Source organism: Salminus brasiliensis, chromosome 4 (genome assembly GCF_030463535.1).
Source record: "Salminus brasiliensis chromosome 4, fSalBra1.hap2, whole genome shotgun sequence".
In the NCBI taxonomy this organism is placed as follows: domain Eukaryota; kingdom Metazoa; phylum Chordata; class Actinopteri; order Characiformes; family Bryconidae; genus Salminus; species Salminus brasiliensis.
The window spans coordinates 2,552,026-2,574,525 of NC_132881.1; the positions used below are offsets into that span (position 1 = coordinate 2,552,026).

The 22,500-nt window shown below is 47.3% G+C and overlaps 1 protein-coding gene across 1 annotated transcript in view; it reads right to left on the bottom strand.

The window, feature by feature from the left end:
• Positions 1-149: 149 nt before the first annotated feature.
• Positions 150-22,500, bottom strand: part of syne2b (spectrin repeat containing, nuclear envelope 2b) — a 123,356-nt gene continuing 101,005 nt past the window's right edge. Inside the window, exons 106-126 of the mRNA XM_072677330.1 lie at positions 21,998-22,111; positions 20,359-20,514; positions 17,551-17,709; positions 16,862-17,028; positions 10,340-10,502; positions 9,554-9,741; positions 9,023-9,173; positions 8,734-8,916; positions 8,308-8,445; positions 8,027-8,221; positions 7,597-7,888; positions 7,387-7,455; positions 5,639-5,763; positions 5,381-5,507; positions 4,700-4,890; positions 4,347-4,547; positions 4,070-4,198; positions 3,720-3,911; positions 3,075-3,146; positions 1,822-1,862; positions 150-1,711 (exon numbers count right to left, since the gene is read on the bottom strand). Of these exons, the coding sequence (XP_072533431.1) occupies positions 1,501-1,711; positions 1,822-1,862; positions 3,075-3,146; positions 3,720-3,911; positions 4,070-4,198; positions 4,347-4,547; positions 4,700-4,890; positions 5,381-5,507; positions 5,639-5,763; positions 7,387-7,455; positions 7,597-7,888; positions 8,027-8,221; positions 8,308-8,445; positions 8,734-8,916; positions 9,023-9,173; positions 9,554-9,741; positions 10,340-10,502; positions 16,862-17,028; positions 17,551-17,709; positions 20,359-20,514; positions 21,998-22,111 (3,264 nt within the window). The 3' untranslated portion in view covers positions 150-1,500. The remainder of the gene's footprint in view (positions 1,712-1,821; positions 1,863-3,074; positions 3,147-3,719; positions 3,912-4,069; positions 4,199-4,346; positions 4,548-4,699; positions 4,891-5,380; positions 5,508-5,638; positions 5,764-7,386; positions 7,456-7,596; positions 7,889-8,026; positions 8,222-8,307; positions 8,446-8,733; positions 8,917-9,022; positions 9,174-9,553; positions 9,742-10,339; positions 10,503-16,861; positions 17,029-17,550; positions 17,710-20,358; positions 20,515-21,997; positions 22,112-22,500) is intronic.

Consider the following 22,500-nt stretch of genomic DNA (forward strand, 5'->3'; position numbering starts at 1 on the left):
TGAGAGAGAGAGTGTGTGTGTGTGTGTGAGAGAGAGAGAGAGAGAGAGAGAGTGTGTGTGTGTGTGAGAGAGAGAGAGAGAGAGTGTGTGTGGAAAACCTCCAGTAGTTTTATTGATCAAATGAAAATAGTGAAAAATGAGACGCGTGATGATCTGAAACAGCTTCATCTCTTTATTTATTTATTAAAAACTGATTTAAAACTTTACATCATCCCATAAATACACAAAAATAAAAGCACAACTGTACACTCTCTCACTCTCTCTCTCACTCTCTCACTCTCACTCTCTCACTCTCTCACTCTCTCACTCTCTCACTCTCTCTCTCACTCTCTTACTCTCTCTCTCACTCACTCTCTCTCTCACTCTCTCTCTCACTCTCTCTCACTCACTCTCACTCACTCTCTCACTCACTCTCACACTCTCAATCTCACTCTCTCACTCTCTCACTCTCCTCATTATGGCTGCAGGTGGCAGTGCGGGTCTCTGACAGGAGGCGGGTAATAAATAAATAAATACGTCACTAAATAAAGCTCTGTTTTTAAGGAGGCGCCGGCCTGTTTACTCCAGCGTGGAGCTGCAGAGGGGACTGCAGAGTGACCGGACTTCAGCGAGCGGATCAGACGAGTGACGCTGGCTCAGGAGTCTCGGGCTGCAGTTTGGGTGGAGTCAGCTCAGACAGGTGGAGCCAGGAAGGAGTTCAAAAGGAAGGTGACGGGGTGGTGGGAACAAGGTGGAGATGGAATTTGTAGGATGTTGGATCTGGGAGGAGGGACATGAGGCATGTTCCTCCTCCCACAGTGGCGTTACCTCTTAACTCCACTTCTGATCAGTGCTGCTCTGGAAGTATCGCATACATTCTATTTTGGCATAATTATATATAATGTATGTATGTGTGTGTGTGTGTGTGTGTGTGTATGTATTTCACCCGAGCATTTAGATCCAGTTTTTTTTTTTTTAACAATCAAGCGGGTGTACCCAAACTTTTGACTGGCGGGTTGCGGGAGCACATAAACCCAACGTCTGTGAAGCTCAGCGAACGAAACACCAAAAAAAACATGAACACCAAAAACAAACAATAATTCTGATCTAATAATGAGCCGCTACGTCTTACGTGAGCTCTGAGCTCCAGCCGGGCCGAAGAGAAGGCCCAGAGGTCAGCGCTGGGCGTGAGCAGGGGCGCACGGCGGCTCCGACATAAAAACCTCGTAAAAGCACACAGCGTCCGAAGTTCTACGTTAAAACATGAAACCTTGACGGGTTTCATATGTACATCAAAAAAATCGTTAAAAAGGAGCGTCCGGCCTTCCAGTGCGCTCGGTGCGGTGGGTGACAGTGATGTGCGCCGACCCGGTGAAGGTGGAGCCGCTCCATGATTGGACAGCAGTATAAATCCAGGCTGGGAGTGCTTCTCCTCATCTGCTGTTCTGTCCTGCCTCCAGACCGTCAAAAATGTCCATCACTGTCCACAGCAGAAGATTCCCGGAGGTGGTGTCCTGGTTCTCATGTAGGAGGGGGTCCGTTGATGTAGCGGAGCATGGGGTAGAAGGAGCGGGCGAAGTTGTTGGAGAGGGCGCAGCTGTAGTCATCCTCAGACAGAGGCACGAGGCAGGCCAGGACCAGCAGCATCAGGAAGAGCAGGTGCAGGGGGAACGCTGCCCTCAGCACCCGGTACAGGAAGGGCCTGCTGGGGGACGCCTCTTTCCTCTCTGGCCTGGAGGAGGGATGGACAGAGACAGTGGGTGTGTTAGCTTAAGGGCATTGAGGTGACCTCAGTAGTTCTCTGTGAGTCATTTGTGCATCACTGGGTCTTTCAGGGCATACCTCACACCTTCTGGAGGTCTCCTCTCAGCGGTCCTCCAGTCCTGGTGAAAATGAAGAAGAGGAGAAGCAGTCAGCAGATCCGATCCGGATCAGATCTGATCTTGATGTGCGGATTAAAAATAATGCAAAATAAAAAATGCAGTAAATCCTTTTTTAAATTCTTTATTTTTAATAATAATAATAATAATAATAATAATAATATATATATAAATAATGCAGTAAAATCATTTATTTTTAGTTTCAGTTTCTATAATCAACCAATCAGCTCCCAGCTCCTTTACAACACTGCAGTCTAATCACTTCCTGTGTGTGTGTGAGTGTGAGTGTGTGTAGTGGTACACACTCTGGACTGGTATCTGTGGTTGTTGGTCTACTGGTGTGTAATAGCTGGTTTATAGTGGGTGAATGTGCTGAGTGTGTGATTGGGGTTTCTATAGCGAGTGTGTGTGTGTTAGCATTAGCTTTGGTTCTGAATGGGTTCTTTAGGGCTGCTTTAAGAACAGAGAAAGGCGAGCGAGCGATTGTGCGGTTCTCCCGCTGGTAAAACCGAGCGTTTCAGTGAGAGTTCAGAGTTTTATAAAGGGTCAGATATTATGGTCTGTTTTCAGGTTCCACTGTAAAATAGCTCCACACTGCAGAACCTCAGCTCCGTTATTTACCTTCTGAGAAGTCACAGTTGTGGATAATGTGCGTTAATGATGCCTTGAGGACAGCAGATGGCGCTCTGAGCATCGTGGTTAAAACTAAGACTCGGAACTGCTTTGGGATTAAAATAGCCAAGACCCGATCCATTAAAACAGGCCTGGATCGGATATGAACTGTTCAGGAGTTAATATGGGTGTATGAACTTAGAATAGAATTTTGTGAAATTGCAGTATAATGTAGGTGGATATATATTTTATACAAGCCTATTTAGCCTATTTATGACTTCAGAGCCACTTCCAACATTACTCGTATTGCAGAGGTTGGTGTAGCTCAGCATTCAGGAACCCAGACCAGGACTCAAACCCCAGTCTCCCACAGGGTGTGGTGGCTTACTGGCAGGTAGTGGTTCTTCCCAAGCATCGAGTCTCAGTACACGGCTGTACAGTCGGTTTACAGCTTTTGGGAGGGGCAACAACGTGTCTTCTTTAATGACACGTTGGTCGATCTTTAGGACTTTTAGCCATATCTGACCCTGAAGCTTCTGACCCTATTAGCATCTCCAGAAACTATTAGTAAACACGTCTTTGCGAGAGAATGCTATGCCGTACCTTGTCCAGTAGAGCAGGGGCGCTAGCAGTGCTCCTCTCTTCTCCAGCGTCCACAGACGAACCTTCAGAGTCCTGCAGCGGAGTGGAAAGAGTGAGTGTGGGGTGTGGAGGGGTGTGTGTGTTAGCCATCACCTGTTTTGATTACATATCGGAGACCTTAAAGGGGGTCACTCAGAGTGGGTTTAGAGTGGTCCGTACAGTGGTGGTGATGGGATCTAGGGGTCACCATGACTACCACTCAAATACAGCCGTTTTATTTACTATCCAAACCCACCAGTGACCCTATACCTGTCTACTGAGTTTCATTTGCAGTGTTGATGATGGTAACCTTGACTTTGGGGCCTCAGAACGCCATGCACGTATCCCTCCACCATGAATGGATGGTAAACAAACAAAAAAAGTGTGATGCTGGCCGGCACGGGCATCTGCAAGCCGACGCTTCAGAGCTGGGCACCTGGCGCCCACCACCACTAGTAAGCTTCTCTAGAATGAAGCATTTCACACATCTGCCTCCACCTTTACCATTTAATTATGCAGAAATGTGGCAAATTTAGAGGAATTTAGAGGAACTGCCCTTAAAAACCTGTACGGTCGTTGAGCAGAGATCTAGTCTGGCTCTAGTTGCTACGTTAGGCCTAAACGTACCAGTCTATCCTGCAGCATGCTCAGGTCGTGGGCCACCTGTCTGAGGAGGAGGCGGAGCTTGTTGCTGATGACGTGCACCTTCTCTTTAGCCTCCAGGCTGTCTTCCCCTTGGTCCAGCTGCAGGATGTGGGCAGAGATTTCCTGCAGAGAGAGAACCTCCTGCTCCCGGCCACGCAGCTCCTGCTGTAGATCCTACACACACACACACACACACACACACACACACACACACACACACACGCACACACAAATAAACATCCACCAGCAGGTAAGCCACCAGGCACTGCTACACTTTAAAAAGAGGCGACACACACACACACACACACACACACACACACACACACTCCTACCTTGAGCGTATCTCTGTGCTCCTGCAGTATGTTGGTATCTACGTTGCGGTCGTGGATGTTGACCATGTAGCGCTGGCTCTCGGCCCGAGCCAGCCACAGCAGCAGAGAGTGCAATGCCTCGTGAAACTCCTAAAGGGGTCGGCGGTCACCATGCAGGGGTCAGAAACAGGCAGCGGTTCAAACATTTGATCTACCATTCTCTTTCAAGCAGCTATATACCCAAACGTTTGCCGTCTATCGAGGCTTCTACAGGCTGTGATGTAATCGCTCGACCCACCTGACACTGAAGGAGCGCGTGATGCAGCTGGAATTCCCAGCTGTCCAGAACAGCGCAGGCATGCGTCCACTTCTGATTGGTTGCATGCAACCCCGCCCTCAGCTCCTGAAGCTCCGCCCTGTCTCCTCGCTGGATGTCCTGCCCGCTCAGATTCACTCCGATCATCAGAGCCTTGTAGACGGCGAACGTCCTCTGCACCTCCTAGACCAAGAACGACAGCAATACGACAGTCAACATGCTATCACACACAGACATGCCATCTGTCCAAAAGTATCCGGACACCCCATGCCATGTGAAAAGTGTGAGCTAGATGGGGCATTGAGCTCTTGACTGTAGAGTGATGATGATCAAACCTTCAGCCTGTGGATGCTGCTCTCCATGTCTCTGATGCTACCAGATGCTTCTGCTCTCCGCAGAGCCTCCAGTTCGGGAACCATGCCGTCCAGCCAGGATGTGACTTCGATAAGGTCAGAGGTCAGTTTGTGCCACTGCTGGAGGTCAGCGATCTCCCGGGCTTGCAGAAGCTCCCAGCGCTCGATCACACCTGAAGAACGGGTTCAGAGATAGAGTCGTTAAGGCGGTGCATGTCCTGGCCAGTTTAGTGGCGTGTAGAAATATACGCTATATGGACAAAAGTATTGGGACACCTGCCTCATTCATGGCTTCTTCTGAAATTAAGGGTATTAAAAGAGCTGATCCTGCTTTTGTTGGAGTAACTGTCTCTATTATCCAGGGAAGACTAGATTTCAAGTAGATTTTAAAGGAACATAGCTATGAGGATTTGACTGCATTCAGCAACAAGAGTGTTAGAGAGGTCAGGATGTTGGATGACGATGACCACCGATGACCCACCTCATTCACTAATCCCCAACTCATCCCAAAAGTATTGGGGGGAGCACCATCATTCCATCATTCTAGGGAATACCATTAGTGGCAGTGAGAAGGCGGGGCTTGTATGGACATCCTGGTTCTCCTAGTTCAGTTTACTGACATCACAAGTACTGCAATAGTAAATGTGTGTGTGCGAATCCTACCGGTCTGTTTATCTGCTGAAGACAGCGTGGTCAGACCCTGGTCCTCCAGCAGCTCGTCATCATCCAGGATTAGCTTGACCCGCTTCACATTATCTATGCTCTCCGTGCACTCAGACATTAGCTTAGCCTAAACACACACACACACACAATATGAGAGCATGAGAGTATGCATTGGGAATGTTGTGCTTTGTCAGTGTGTGTGTGTGTGTGTGTATGAGTGTAAACACGTGTCCGAGAGAACACAAGAGCACTACGTACGTAGCCCTTTTGATGATAGGAGGTGCTGGTGTGTACAGGGGACGAGGTCAGGCTGTGGATGATCCGTGTCCTGTCAGAAGGGGGCGGCGAATGCCAGCTGGGGGGTTCCGTCATCGATCTCCCTACTGAGAGTCAGAGAAACGTCGCTGTTCAGTATAAAACTATGATGAAGCAGAGCTTTATAAACCACTTTTGTCTTCAGACTGAATCATGCTCAAAGGGCACAAGGCTAGAGATGGCACGATACCACTTCCGTATTTTTCAGATACCGAAAATTCCGAAATTCCGACACCTTTAGCAGATGAATTTGATGTAATAAAATAACTTTTTTTGTCATTTTAATCTGAATCGTGCTCAAATCACTCAAAACTAGAAATGGCATGATCCCATTTCTCCCAAATGGGAGAAATTCCCAAATTTCCAATAGCATGTTATTTATAAAGCAAAGGAATTTGATGTAATATGGAATTTGGGCAGGCTGTGTTCTTTCTGCACTAAGCGTGCTACGTGCCAGGAAGCTTCAGGCTGCTTCCCAAACCACATACTACTATACTAAGCTAATTATAATGAATGGTGGTGTACGCGCCGTTTAGCCTGGTAGTGAGAAGTTTAGGACACCGCCATAATCTGAGCTTCATCTAGACTCTAAGCTAAGCTAAGCTACTACAACTATTTTAAATTATTAACTCCATCCTGATTGGCTATTCGCATGTCCATGTGTCCACACTTCAGTGTCCGTTCGAGCAGTGGCGTTTTTCTGGAATTTTGAACCGATTAAACACTTTGTTTGGTTCAAAACTCAACTACACCTTGGCACCACCTGCTGGTCAAACTGGTGCATGTGCATGGTGGAACTGAGTTTGTCAGCATATTGTTTTGTTGTTGTTGACAGTCTGTGGTTCATATAAAGTGGGCTTCAATATAGAACCATGCTGGTGCACCATAATGTAAGATACGGGCCCTTTAAAGCAGTATTATGCGAGTAATACTGATATTTTTGCTCCCTCCACAGTTGGATGACATCATTTACAGCAATAAATTGAAATCAGGCAGGAGTGCCCCCTCGTGGACAGTTGTACACATGCATTTGTGGACAAGCTGAGGGATCCAGAAGCATCAGCATCTGAAGGTAAAGAAGCATGTGGGCTGAGGTGGTGGAGTAATATGATTTGGGTTACGCAGCATTACACAGGAGTATCAGCGTTCCGGCTCGGGGCGGGAATGACCGAGACACCATTCTCCCTGTTAGGGTCAGTGGAGGAGCATCGGCATGATTGCATATGCAGCATGAAATTGAACATAATGCTACTTTAAAGGAAAACAATCCCAGTAGATTATTATTCTGCAGTATTTCAGGCCAGATTTCTTCAAGAATTGGATCAGACGCATCTTTTTTCCCTTCCATCCAGTATTTCCTGCTGCTGTCGGGTACTGAACCAGTGCCATCTCTAACCGAGACATGCAAACACAAAACTCCAAAAAAGGGCCATTCCTCAACAAACCATCACACACATCCAAATACGTTCACACCCCAAACTCATGCCATTTATCTGAATGCAGTGAAACAGCCTGGCACCTCCACCGGGTACAGGGTATTAGCCAGGAGGGTGAAGGGGTGGGTTCAATGGCCAAACAAACAAACAAAAAAAAAGACACACAAACTGAAAAAAACACATGGCACAGTTAATCTAGGTAGGGTGCAGGATGTGTGTGAGTGTGTGTGTAGCATGCAGCAGGCAGTAGCCTACCGGACGCAGCACTCAGAGCTTGAGCCGTGGCTTTAATAAATGACTCAGAGCTCTCAGTGACCTCTACGTCTGCAAGAGAAGAGCGGCGGTCAGTGGGGGAGACTGTGTACAGATGCAGAATTTGTCTTCACATTTGACCCCCACGGTATCTGAGGGTAACGAGGGCGACCGTGTCTGTTTCTCCTGTAAGATCCCAGATTGCCCGATTACCTGAAAGTGCACTGTAGTACGTGGCCTCCTCCTCTTCCTCGTCCTCAGGTGATGAAGATCCACCCACATCCACAGTGTGGTCCCATTCGAGCGGTATAGAGTCCACGCTGACCGGCGTCTCCCGGCCTGACCGCTCCAGCGCAGGCGGGAGGAGGTCATGCACTGACTGCTCCACGGGCGTGGACATCCCAGCGTCCTCCATGTCCTCTTCCTCTGCCCATGCTGCCCCAAGTTCCAAGGAGTCCTCCACGTCGGTGTCTCTGTCTGAGAAATCACGCTCATCCTCCAGGACCTGAGAGAGAACACAGCACAGGATGAGAGGTGTATATATGATGTATATATATATATATATATAATAATAGTAGCATGGTCATTTATCTATATCTATATTTATATCTATATATGTATATATATATATACACACACTAACTGGGCGTCTATTGATGAGCCGGTGGTGAAATCGGGCCACCCTGCCGAACACTTCCTGACAGTAAGAGTGCAGCTCCTCCAGCTCGTCTTCTATCAGCACGGCGTCCAGCGGAGAGCTCTTCTGGATCAGATTCTCCCCGAACACGATCAGAGCGTCGATCTTATTGGTGTTCAGAGTGATCTCCTGCTGAAACGCCTGCAGGAGCACAGCAAAAACTGGACTTACAGACCGGCTAGACCGGCTAGACTGAAGATGGTGGAGGAGAAAAGGGGGATACTGACGTTGAGCTGCCTCATCTTGTCGTGGATGTCACTCTCGGAGAAGTGCTCGACGTTAGTGAGCTGCAGGTCCATCTCGGTCAGCCACACCAGAATGGCCTCCCGCGTCCCCTCAAAGTCCTCCCGCTGGGACGTGAAGTGCTGCGGCGAGAAGGACAGGGTGAACTTCCAGCAAGACGGATTATGCGAAGCCCAAATATCTAGTCATTATGATCACCTTAAAGACAAGGGCAGTAACTGACCATTCTACCTTGGTCTAGATATTTAGTTAGTAAGTTAAAATAGGGTTCTTCAAGGGTTCTAGATACATTGAAAAACAAGGACACTTTAGATTTCCATGTATTTATATGTAAAAAAAAAAGACATTAAGGACACGTGTCCACAATGTCCCTGCAGGTGAACGTCTACAGGAAGCCACCCTGTTCTGACCTTTAGTCTACGAAGCACTGCACCCACTCTCCTCTGCAGAGTGTCCCACCGCTGGTTCCCCTCGTTCACCATCGTCTTCAGTTTGTTGGAGGTGTCGGTGCGGTTCTCTCGGGCCAGCCGCCGGTACTGCTTATTCACCAGCTCCAGCTGCGTCAGGCGCTCGTGCACCTGCCTCTGGAACGCCTAAAGAGGACAAGAACAGCTCTGCTTCAGGATGGTGGTCACAGTTTGCTTGGATGGTCCACTATAGCTCATCTACACGTCTCCACTATACTCAACCCTGCATCACCTCAAACTTCTTCAGCTCCTCCTTGGCGCAGGTGTAGAGGACGTCCGTGCTGGCCGGGTTAGCCGCCGTCTGCTCGGCTGTTGTCAACCAGTCCTCAAAGCGAGAGTAGTCCTCCAGAAACTTACGCCAAAGACGCCATGTCTCCTCAATCCTACAGGGGGCAGCAGAGAGTTGGTCATTATAGTAATCCTATTACTAACAGACTGGCCAATTTATTAGAAACACCTACCTTGTGCTTTCACTCACTGGCCACTTTATTAGAAACCCCTAAATTGTGCTTTCATTCACTGGCCACTTTATTAGAAACACCTACCATGTGCTTCTGCTGACTGGCCACTTTATTAGAAACCCCTACCTTGTGCTTTCACTCACTGGCCACTTTATTAGAAACCCCTAAATTGTGCTGTCTCTTACTGGCCACTTTATTAGAAACCCCTACCATGTGCTTCCACTAACTGGCCACTTTATAAGAAACATCTACCTTGTGTATTCACTCACTAGCCACTTTATTAGAAACCCCTCATGCGTCACCTCATTCTCCTCTCCATGGACATAGCGCAGATGTTTTTCCAGCGGCGGTCCAGGCTGCGGGTGGTCTGCTGGATGGAGTCGTTCTCCACATCGCTGCTACACGCGTCAGCGTCATGCAGTAGCACATCACAGAGTGTCAGCACTGAGGCCACGCCCTCTGTGTGCTGCTCAATGTCCCTCTGCAGGACCTGGTGATAAAAAGTGCAAGGATCATAATAGAGGACCATGCCTAACATGCACTTGATACCCTGTGTCCCACCAATATAAGTCCTATAAGTTGTGAGGTGGAGCCTCCCACAGTGCTCACTGCACCAGGCCACCTACTGCCATCGCCCAAAGGTCTAGTTCTGATGTTCGCCTATCCATTGTAGGTGCTTTCGATGGCGGACAGGTGTTAGCATGGGCACTCTTTAAGGGCAGCCCTAGCCTTAAGGTTAGAGAAGCAGTCCTGTAAAAAACTTGGGTGCTGACATGGTCTGCCCTTCCTTGGACCACCGTCGGCAGGTACTCACCACTGTGACTTGGAACCTCCTGCAAGCCTTGCCGTTTGGGAGATGCTCGGACACCAGGTCGCTTGAACCTAACGATCTTCACAATGATCGTTTCTTCCACGTCCACCTTGTCCACTAGCTTTTCATTTCCCAAGCCCACATTCCCAATGTTCCCAAACATCTGATGGACGTTTTGTAAACAGCACCGTCCAGCCTGAGTCCAGCCTTTCGTAAAGGTGTTGCTTGAGGACTAAACCGTGTTTAATGGAGAATGGAGAGGGTTAGTGCTGCGTACCTGTTGTTCAGCCAGTTTGCGCTGGATTTCATCGCCGTGGCAGATGCTGTAGACAACGGGTTTGGACAGCTCCCCCTCGATCCGGGACAGCCACGTCCGCAGGTTGCTCATGTTCTTATCCAGCTGCTGCACCATCACCAGCGTCTCCTTCAGCTTCCTCACCCTGACAGATCAATCAGGCAACCAGAGGTCAATGCATGGGTCTGCTTTCAGAGGCGATACAAACCTCTTAAAACAATCAATCTGTCAATCAACAATCCTTACTGGTCTTCAGATCGACCAAAGTCTGTGCATAAGCTATAGCAGGGCTAAAACCAGGAGGCAGCGCTGAGGCATCAGTGCAGATAAACAGTAAAAGGGGAGCTGCTGCTTGTTTGACCACATGTCTGTTACACACAAAAAGCAGCTGGCGCGCCCTGCTGGAAAAACTGCAGACTGCAGCTCTGCAGAGGTACATTTCCACATTCAAGCTCACGGCTGTACTGTTCAGAGGTAGTACAGGGTTTCTGTCGCCATAGCAGATGCACTCAGGACTATAGAGGCCTGTGGGAGACTCTGCCTCACTCTCTACTTTCCCACTTTTCTCAGTCCCTGCCTCACTTTCTCTACCTCCCAACCTTGCTCAGTCTCTACCTCACTCTCTCTATCTCCCAACCTTTCTCAATCTCTGCCTCACTCTCTCTATCTTTCTCAACCTCTACCTCACTCTCTCTACCTCCCAACCTTTCTCAATCTCTACCTCACTCTCTCTACCTTTTTCAATCTCTGCCTCCATCTCTCTACCTCCCAACCTTTCTCAATCTCTACCTCACTCTTTCTACCTCCTTCCCTTTCTCAATCTCTACCTCACTCTCTCTACCTCCTTCCCTTTCTCAATTTCTACCTCACTCTCTCTACCTCCCAACCTTTCTCAATCTCTACCTCACTCTCTCTACCTTCCAACCTTTCTCAATCTCTACCTCACTCTCTCTACCTCCTTCCCTTTCTCAATCTCTACCTCACTCTCTCTACCTCCTTCCCTTTCTCAATTTCTACCTCACTCTCTCTACCTCCCAACCTTTCTCAATCTCTACCTCACTCTCCCTACCTCCCAACCTTTCTCAATCTCTACCTCACTCTCTCTACCTCCCAACCTTTCTCAATCTCTACCTCACTCTCTCTACATCCTTCCCTTTCTCAATCTCTACCTCACTCTCTCTACCTCTTTCCCTTTCTCAATTTCTACCTCACTCTCTCTACCTCCCAACCTTTCTCAATCTCTACCTCACTCTCTCTACCTCCTTCCCTTTCTCAATCTCTACCTCACTCTCTGTCTTAACCTTTCCTATTTAATTCTTTCCACCTCTCTCTGTTTTATTACTCTGCCTCGCTCTATACATTTTGAATCCCTCACTCTCTTATTCTCTCCTCTTTTCTCTCACGATCAACCCCCCCTCTCTCTCTCTCGTGTTGAGACTGCACAGTGATGGCGTCTGCAGGGCTGCAGTTGAGCAGCAGGGATGACACAAACTCCTTTCACTGCTTCTCTTTGTTAGTGAGCTCAGCTCTAACGAGAACCCATGCGTTCAGCCGAAGCCCGAATGCAAGGGACACTCACTGACTCAGGTCCAGTGACGTCGATGCACTTGCCCCTGGGTCACGTGACCACGATGCAATGGAGGTGGAACCAAAACAAACCAGTGTGTTACGTGGCAGCGAGGACATGTTGGAGGCTCCTGCGCTGCTTCTGCAGGGCTAACATGTCCACCACGTCCAGCAGCAATGTGCTTTCTGCAAGCACCGCCACGGCACACACACCAGCCCTACGCTGGACGCAGCGTCCACTCCTTCTCTCTGAGCATCAGTGCAAACAAACGGCTGCATGTGCACAAATCACTGGAGCTCCACCACAGCGGCCTCATGCATAATTCACCACCGTGCTCTTCATCACCCACTGCACGCCAGCACAGCGCTAGCCCCCAGGACAGCTGGCTAGCAGTAGCCACTCCATTCAGTGAGATGCCCGGACAAAAGCCTTGCCCATCCCCCTGTCCGGCCCATTTTCCTGTGCAACACACACACACACACACACCCACTGGGCGAGTGAGCGCGGCGTCCATTGTGCTGAGGAGCAGGTGGTACTTACTCACAGACCGGTGCGGACCCTCCGTGGCTTTCTCTCGTTAGCATGAGCATCTCGGTACATGCTAACACACACTTTCTGACACACACTCTGCAGACATCCTGTCCCCTTCCTCTACTGCCCCCTACTCTCTCTCTCTCTCTCTCCCTCCCTCTCACACACACTCTCTCTCTCTCCCTCTCTCTTCCGCTGTCTCCATTTCACATGCTCTCTACCTCCCAGTTGACGTTGCATGAAGGCATGAGGCAGCATACGTCATGCTATAGCACAAGTGAGGGTATGCGCAGCCAGCCACACACACACACAAACGCACACACACACACACACATGTACGCACTTACACACAGGGCACATTCTTACACAGAGGTGATCTAACACAATGCTGCTGAAGGTAAGGCTACGGATAAGCGTGGGGGCTGACTGTGTGTGTGTGTGTGTGTGTGTGTATGGACGGTCACACGGACAGTCCAGCTGGGCGATGCTGCACAGATCGTCCTGAGCTTACGCTCAGCGAGCTAACACGAATTAAACCTACCTAAACCTCACCTGACCAGATTACCCAGCCCAGAGGAACACCTGGCCCGTGGGATCTCCATGGCAACAGCGAGAGAGCGGCAACCCTCAGGCCGAGGACACTGACCCAACATCTGGCAAAACACTACTTGCTGTACCTTCTCACAGAATCTCTAAACAGTCAGTGGAAAAGCTGTTGAGATAAAATTCAGGTACACTATAGGGACAAAAGTATTGGGACACCTGCTCATTCATTGTTTCTTCTGAAATTAAGGGTATCAGAAAGAGCTGATCCTGCTTTTGTTGGAGTAGCTGTCTCTACTGTCCAGGGAAGAAGGCTTTCCACTAGATTCTGGAGGAGCATTGCTGTGAAGATTTGATTGCAAAAGCGTTATTGAGTTCAGGATGTTGGATGATCACCACCCCACCTCATCATCCCCAACTCCTCCCAAAAGTGGATGGAGCACTGCTTCACAGGTCAATGCTGGGGGGCTTTATACCCCTCTAACCCAATTCACAACTTACAGGAATATAGGCAACAAAAATGGGGACCATTCAGGGGTTCTGAGAACCAGCAGGAGCGCCAGGTGGACTAGGTATCTAAGCGTCGGCTCTAGCATCAGCAGTCAATCCCCGGTTCAGGTTCAATCCTAAGTGATGCCACAGCCATCCGTAACTGAGAGAGCCAGAGAGCATCACTATTCTCACTCTCTCTAAGGAGGTGGTGACCCTCCCTCTTCCCCCTTTCAATACTCAGTGTGATGCTAGCCCCACCCTCAGTGCTTATAATAATAAAGTAATGTGTGGGTGTGTGTGTGTGTGTGTGTGGGACAGTAGCAGTCGACGTGTGCCAGAAACACTGGAGGCACGCTTTAGCGCCGCGAGAAGCTGAATCCTCTCCATGTTAAGCCTGCCTCACACTCTGTCTTCACCTCAATCTCATTCAGCTCATTTCTGCACGGTGGATTACAGACAATGCAGCTTGGACTCGAGCCCAATCCTCTTATCTCGGTTCTGTGAAGGAACTCGTGTTGCTTATGCTCGAGTTACACACATCCACTGTCCGTCTAATGTAGTTTTTACAGATAATTACAGTCTCCTCGCATGTTTAAGGTGGTAGTAACTTCAGACGCACTGCACTCCTGTGGGGAGTGTGACGGGACTCAGACTTCGAGAATAGTTGGTCTTGTTGGATGTGTGGAAAATGGGTCGCAAAGCAGATGTTCATGATTGATATGAAAAAGAGTGATTGTATTTGGGCCATAATGTGAACAAAGGAGCTGAATCTGCTCAGTTGGTATCTGAGTAAAAACTGCTAAACCTACTCTCCCATTGGTCTGGACTTCACTAGTAGACCTGAAGGCCTACCATGTCTGATTAACCTACCTATTTAGGACTCAACCAATCACGTTCTCAAAAAATATCACTGAAGAAATGAAGCAGGTTTCAGTCAGTTGTTAGAAATGGAGAGACACTGTTAAAGAGACACGGGATACTCACTGTACTCAGCCCAGTACAGTGAGTATCAGCTCACAGCAGAGCTAGCCAACACCGCTTACGACACTCTGAGCTCCACAGTTCTGTTCTACATGGGAGTCAAGCTTTGAATGTCAGTGTTCTGTAATCTAGAACAGCCAAACAATTTACATTGTCATTAGCTTCAAGCTAGCTAAGTACTAGAATCCATTAGAAGGGCTAGCAGAAAGTAGCATCATCATAGAGATATTTTTTACCTTTATCTCCTGAACCTGAATGCAGAGCTCTAATAGTGATGGTTCTCCACTAAACAGAACCCATGTCTTGGCTGATGGACTAAGCATGATCGACTACTCTTCAAAATCATAATAAAAAATAACCAGAATAACCAGAATAAGAACAAGAAATGTGTGAGTGTGACGAAGTTGGTCAAGCGATGGTTCCTTAAACAACTAAAAGGTTCTTAACACTTAAAAGTGGTTCTTCAGTGGCTTAAGGAACCTTCTGCACTTAATTGATTACCTTTATTTGTGGGGAAACTAAACTTGAACTTCTAACTGGGAACTATAATAGTGTGTGTGTGTGTGTGTGTGTGTGTGTGTGTGATAGTGAGCGGCAGGCGACTTTAACATAACATCTGCCTTCCTCCAAGTGAACGTCACGCTCGTCAGCACACAATGCCTGCCAATCTCTCAGCCAATAGGAGGCAGGCGCAAGAGCAGGAGGCTGAAGCTCATTGGCAGGGAGGCACATTGTTGTAGACGGAGGACTTATGGGGTCCGAGTCACCAGACGGCAGCTGCCCTGTGTGTGTGTGTGTGTGAATGCCAGAGGGGTGACCCAGCAACCTGTGTGATTTTAAGTGACAAAAGCAGACGACGGGCCTGAGTCAACTCATCTAATCTCCCGTGTCGAGTTGACTGGACACAAACACATACACTCACACACACACACACATCTGCTGGATGGCCATGTAAAGATATGCAGAGACAAGCCCAGACCTGCTGGAGCAGTGGAAACATCCCATAATGCAAAATGCCTTGAAAACAAATGACCTCATGGTGCACGAGGAGGCAAAAAAAGACGTGTTATATATCATTACTGCTATAAATCAAATGCCTAAGTACCAATTCATGCTGAATAATTTGCATAATAGAAATAAATCATTATTGAGTTTATTGGGGTTTATTGTAATGTTATATAGAGTTAGTTACAGGTAGACACTCTCACTGACCACTGACTTTATGTGTATTTAGGTTTATTGTAATGTTATATAGAGTTAACTACAGGTAGAAACTCACACTGACCACTGACAGTTGTCCTGGCTGCCTCAGCACTTTTGTACAGCACTGTTTATTAGAGTTGATTTGCATCAGGGTAGTCCTGTGACGCCTCGTCCACTGATCCACAGAGCCACTTTTAGCATTTCGCTGCACCTGCAAAGCCCATCTTAGCTTTCCGTCAACCCTAAACAGAACGTCCTGAACGGCCACTTCTGTCCCACTCAGCTTTTAACACAATCTGTCAGTTGTTCTTTACATTAAGTCAAAAAATTAAACCTTGAAACGGACCATTATAATAATCATAAATGCTCCAGAACTACTGAAGTCTTCCACTAAAGGTTAGGAAAGCTTTTTCATCTATTGTAAAATTAGCTTTTTCGAGATTTGGAGGGAGGTTCCACAACGATGAAGCACGGCAAAGACAGAGAGCATGTGAGTGAATGCCAAAGCGACAAGCAGGAGACGCTCACAGGAAAAACAACAAGCCAGCCGGCAACATGTGACTGACAGTCACGGCCACCATCTGTCCATTCTCCAGGCTGGTGAGGTGGAGGACACCCCTCCCGTCCATCCTGTCTAGTGCAATTGCTCTTCAGCCCATCTACCAAGCCTCCAATAATGAACACGCCCGTTCTAAAGGCACACAGCTGTCTCCCACACAACCAACAGTGGCTAGAAACGCTACCAATGACACCACCTTCAACACCGCTGTCAGTGTAATCAGCCCTCGCGGGTCTGCGGATTTCCTTCATATCACGGTGGTGCGCTAACCACCTGCACTGGGCTTTACTCCTTCTCCACAGCTTCTAAACTCCAGCCATTACCAGCTGTTGTGTAACAGTAGCAGGACTTCAGTGCTCAGCCCGAGCGTCAGACGCTGCGTCTGGTCTGTCCCATCCCGTTATATCATGCAGTTATTATCCACACAGCCTATCAGCTAAGCTCAGGAGTGGCCACTTCAGCGGTTCCTCAGGGCCTCCTGCTGGGTGTGCTGGGATTAGCCTGCAGAGCCTGTTCATCGCTATTGGCAGATGAGGACATGATAAGCACGGCCATGTTGGAGCATCCCAAATAGTTGTACTGGGAGGGGTTTTAGCTGTGCTGGGAGGGGTTGTAGCTGTGCTCTCACCTGGCCTCGATGTGGTCAAACAGGTGCTGCCAGCGGTCGCTGATGTCCTTGATCTTGTCGTTGACCTCGGTCTCCTTGGTCTTATTGCTGGCGCTGATGAGCTGTTCCCCCAGCTGCTTCAGGTGAGTCTTGTTCTCACTGAAGAGGTTAATTTCCTCCATGCAGTCCTGCACAGAGAAGGTTCTGCGTTAACACAGGAGGACAGGACACGTTTCCGGTTGCTCGAGGCAGGAGTCAGTCCAAAGAAAGTCAAGTCCACCACATGGGAGCCAAAGCAGGGGCATATCAGCACCTAAGAATATCCAATAGCAACCACTAGGCATACCATAGAAGCCACTTTCCATAGCACGGGAACCCCCAGCAACACTCTAACAACCAGGAACCACTTGGAGCAGTCTAGTAACTGCCTAGCAACACCATAGCAACCGCTATTTCTTCGCATTTTCTTGCTGAGTCAGCATGTCAGCTGTCTTCCTGTTGTTGTTTACTTGTGAAAAGTAAACACAGTCCAGCTGTTGGAAGGGATGCCTCACACTAGAGCTCAATTTACCCCCCCCTCCCCCCCGGTCAGGACAGTCTAATTGCACTACACTGCTCTCTCTAGGATCCTAGGCCCATTTCTAGCCTAATTTGTGTGACCCACCCTAGATCCCACTACCACATGTGTCTGGAGACCCTCCTGCTCTTACCTTCTTCAGCTTCTCCACCATCTCCTCAATGCTGAGCTCGGCGCTATGAGCCACTTTGTTTTCCATGTGAGTGAGCCATTCACACAGCTCCCTGTTCTTCTCATTGAAGATGATCCATGCATTCAGCCGGTCGGCAATCTCCTGTTTACGCAGAGATACCTGCACACACACACACACACACACACACAAGCACACAATGTTAATGTGTGGGGTCTTTACACACAATATAGACAAAAGTATTGGGACGCCTTGATTCCTGTCTGATTGCTTTTGTGGAAGTAACTGTCTCTACTGTCCAGGGTAGAAGAAGGCTTTCTGCTAGATTTAGGAGGAGCACTGCTGTGAGGATTTGATTGCACTCTGCGACACGAGCGTTAAGGAGGCCACTTCATCATCCCAAACTCTCCAACTTATGCCAAAAGTACTGGATGGAGCACCACCATCCATCGTTCCAGAGAACGTTTATACCCCTCTAGCCCGCGCCTGGCATTAGGCAGCATGGTGCCAAAAGCTTCATGTTTATTTATCTGCTTCTTGGCAGATACAGGGACTACATTTACATTTACATTTATGGCATTTAGCAGACGCTCTTATCCAGAGCGACTTACAAGGTTACTCGTATTACAGAGGTGGGTCAGTGTAGTGTTAGGAGTCTTGCCCAAGGACTCTTATTGGTGTAGCGCAGCACAGTCACCCAGCACGGGAATCGAACCCCAGTCTCCCACATGGTGTGGTAGCTCAGTGGCAGTGGTGTTATCTGTTGCGCCACACCAACTAGACAAGCTGTGTGTGCATTTGCACATCTGTGTCGGCAATGGGGGCAACTTAAAGTATATATATATATATATATATAAACATAAAATACTGCCACAGTCTTAACTAGATGAGGTATCTCTGAAGTAAATGAAGTCATATAAGCTTCAAATGCAACAGCTGCTAAGCTCTTGCTCCTCCCCTGCTCCCCCCCTCCAACTACCACACCCCCTCACACACTCCAGCTTGCGACAGCAACAGGGAGTGTGTGATTTCCAAAACAAAAGACCCCCAAACTCCAGCTCCTATTCATTCCCCTCTCCTCCTTTTCTTTCTCTACGCCACTCTCTCTCCACCATCTGCTCCTCCATTCCAATGCTAACAACGCCCTGACCCCCAGCCCCCCCCCCCCTCCAAAACAGACCCCACCCCAAAACATGACCTGCCATGTCTCACATCGCCTCCACACTCTGGAGTCTATCCAGTATGTGAGGGAGGAGTTAGCATGTTATTGTTAGAACTGCTGTATGTGTAGTTACATAGTTATAGAGTTATAGTTAGAGTTATAATTATAGTTATAGCTATAGAATTATAGAGTTAGTTATAGAATTATGATAATAGTAATAGAGTTACTGTTGTAGATCTATAATTAGAGTTAATGTTATAGAACTATAGTTACAGTTCAAGTTATAGTTAGAGTTATAGGTATAGCTATGGAATTATAGAGTTCGTTATAGCTATATAGTTTTAGAATTATATAGACAGAGTTATAGTTAGAGTTATAGCTATAGAGTTAGAGTTATAGTTATAGATTTATAGTCATAGTTATAGAGTTATAGCTATAGCTATAGAATTATAAAGTTAGCTATATTTAGCTATATAGTTATAGAATTATAATTGTAGTTATAGATTTATAGTTAAGTTGGGCAAATTAGTTAATGTTATAAATCTATAGTCATAGAGGTATAGTTATAGAGTTATAATTATACAGTTAACGTTATAGATCCGTAGATATTCATATAGTTATAGAACTATAGTTAAAGAGCTATAGTTGGAGGTATAGAGTTAATGTTATAGATCTATAGGTTTAGTGATTATTGTGTGAGTCAAGTCCAAAGGCAGGTCTGCATGAGGAGGAACCTGTTGTTCTGCCCCTCTCAGAAATTGTCTGAATTCCTGTGAGCAGCTCAGCAGTTTGTTTGTTTTTGAACTGATTGGCCGCCGAAACTGCCGAGGCCGCCCGCATGTGACCGGGTCAGATGGCTGTTTATCTAATTACAGATTCAGTTCTGATGTTTATTTGATTGGGTTTGAAGGGGGAATCCTTTTCACTTCTGCTGTAACCACTGAAAATACAACTAAACCTCTTGATTCTGCCTGATTCTAAAACTCAAGCTCATTTCTCAGTGTTTATTAGTTAGTTTTCAGTTTTTACCTGAAATAAAATAACCTTTCCAGCTCTCTGTGTTTTCAGTGTAAATGAATCTGAGATTAACCAGCACTGAATCAAAAAACTGACGAACGAATCAAATCAAATCACACAAAGAATCTGCGACTCCATAATGCACAAAATCTAACTGTATTGATTCGTGGTGAAATATGAGATTTCCTGCTGCACTGAATTGATTCTTAAAGATTCAAAGGTCCAGTGAAGGATTTTTAGATTACTTTTCTTTAGATTACTATATTATTCTACTATATATAGAGTTAATCCAATATGTATATAGTAAACTGAATCATAGTTCAATTTGAGTGCTGAATCATTTACTAAAGAATCAGACTAAACAGACTGCAGAGAAATCGTGAAGATGTCATGAATCAAAAGATTCAATCAAATCAAATCCAAGATGCACTGAATTCACATTTGACATTAAAGTAAGTATGTACTGTTACTTTAAAATAACATTAATAAGACACTTATCATTTTAAAATATGAACTGACTCATGAATCATGGAATCATGGTAAGATCCGAAATTCACACCCCCCACACTCACACAGCGCTTCTCCCAGCCGAACCCATCCCTCGTGCCGGCCTCCGCTGGAATTTCACTTACTTTCAGGCAGAGTTCCTCCCACTGGCAGTGCAGATGGTCCACCTGCTCCTGCAGCAGCAGAACGTCCTCGGTGATGATGTACTGGGAAAGGTCCGTCTTCATGGTGCCAAGTTCGGACAGACTCACCGCCCAGTCGTCCAGAGAGTCCTGAACCTCCTGCATAACATAACACAACTACTGTGACCACCTGGCAGTTAAAGCCCCTACTTAACACTCACTCGGCCAAACCCTGACCACACGTCCAGCCTCCTTCTCTCTCCCTCGCTCACTCACTCACACTCTCACACCATCAAGCATTGGCTTACAGGCTCTCTCACTCACTTGCTTGCTTGCTGGCTGACTGGCCCTCCCTCTCTCTCTCTCTCTCTCTCTCTCTCAATCTCTCTCTCTCTCACTCACACATACACACACACCCGCCCCTCCCTTGCCGTCCCAACAGGATTAAGGTCTCAGGGCAGTTGGGGGGAGGGGGGGCAGTTGAGGGAGGACAAGAATAAGCTTATCACGGGCCAGAGAGGATGACGAGGGCTGCTGGTGTTCAGCCCCCTGGCGCTGGTCTATACTGGTCTGGCGCTGGTATATGCTGGTCTGGCGCTGGTATATGCTGGTCTGGTGCTGGTATATGCTGGTCGGTGCTGGTATATACTGGTCTGGTTCTGGTTTATGCTAGTCTGGTGCTGGTTTATGTTGGTCTGGTGCTGGTATATACTGGTCTGGTGCTAATTTATGCTGGTCTAAGATGGTTTATGTGGTCTGGTGCTGGTATATGCTGGTCTGGCGCTGGTCTATACTGGTCTGGCGCTGGTATGTGCTGGTCTGGTGCTGGTCTATACTGGTGTGGTGCTGGTATATGCTGGTCTGGTGCTGGTATATGCTGGTGTGGCGCTGGTATATGCTGGTCTGGCGCTGGTATATGCTGGTCTGGTGTTGGTATATACTGGTCCATGCTGGCCTATGCTAGTTTAGAGATCAGGTGCTGGGGTTGTACAGATTGACTAGCATAGCCATGTTCAAAACACAGCCTACACTATTTTGTGTTTGCTGGTAATCAGCTATGCTAGTCTATGCTGTTTTCTAGCAGGTTAGTGCTGTATCCAATGATCTATTCAGTTTACTTGGACAAAGCTTTGATTAGTAGTTTCAGTAGAGCACTTGTGAACATGCTAGCTTGCTAACACAAGGCCCTCCAAGCTCCAGCTGCTGCTAAAGAACTGCTACTTGATCTGTAGGTCTGGAGGGAGTGGCAGATATTATCAGCAGCTGTGCTCAGCTGGTCGGGCTGGCTTTGACAAGACGACTTCCCAGCCAGACACAGATTACACACATCAATCATCTGAGCTTCACACGGAGACAAGAGCTTCCTGTGAGAGCTCTACCAGGGCCTACAGCTTCTTAGAGCCTGAAAAGGGAGCAACGGCAACCAGATCTTCAGCCCAGTTTGCTTTCTGAAGCTCAGATGAAACCTGAGAACAAATCTTAAAACTTAAAATATTTATTTATCATTAAAATGTTTTTTTTATTCTGTTAAATAATTTTTTTATCTTTATTTGCTTTATTATATTCTACTTGAATTGTCCAGTAAGCCCTCTCTAATCCTATTTTTAAATAAAATTAATTAAAAAAAGGAGGGATACAGCACCTTAATGAAGTGAGGCTCTTCCTCCGTCTCTGGGATTGGTAGGCTTAGCCTGGCCTTTAGCTCCTCCAGATGATGGGCATGATTGGCTAGTCCGGCCACGCAGCTCTCCCAGTTCTAAAAAACAAACTTTCAGGTCAGTTTGAGCACAAGTATAAATTCACATGTTCACACAGGCTCATACACACTTATACACACTCACACAGGCTCATACACACTTATACACACTCACACAGGCTCATACACACTAATACACACTCACACAGGCTCATACACACATATACACACTCACACAGGCTCATAAACACTTATACACACTCACATAGGCTCATACACACTTATACACACTTACACAGGCTCATACACACTCACACAGGCTCATACACACTTATACACACTCACACAGGCTCATACACACTTATACACACTCACACAGGCTCATACACACTAATACACACTCACACAGGCTCATACACACATATACACACTCACACAGGCTCATAAAC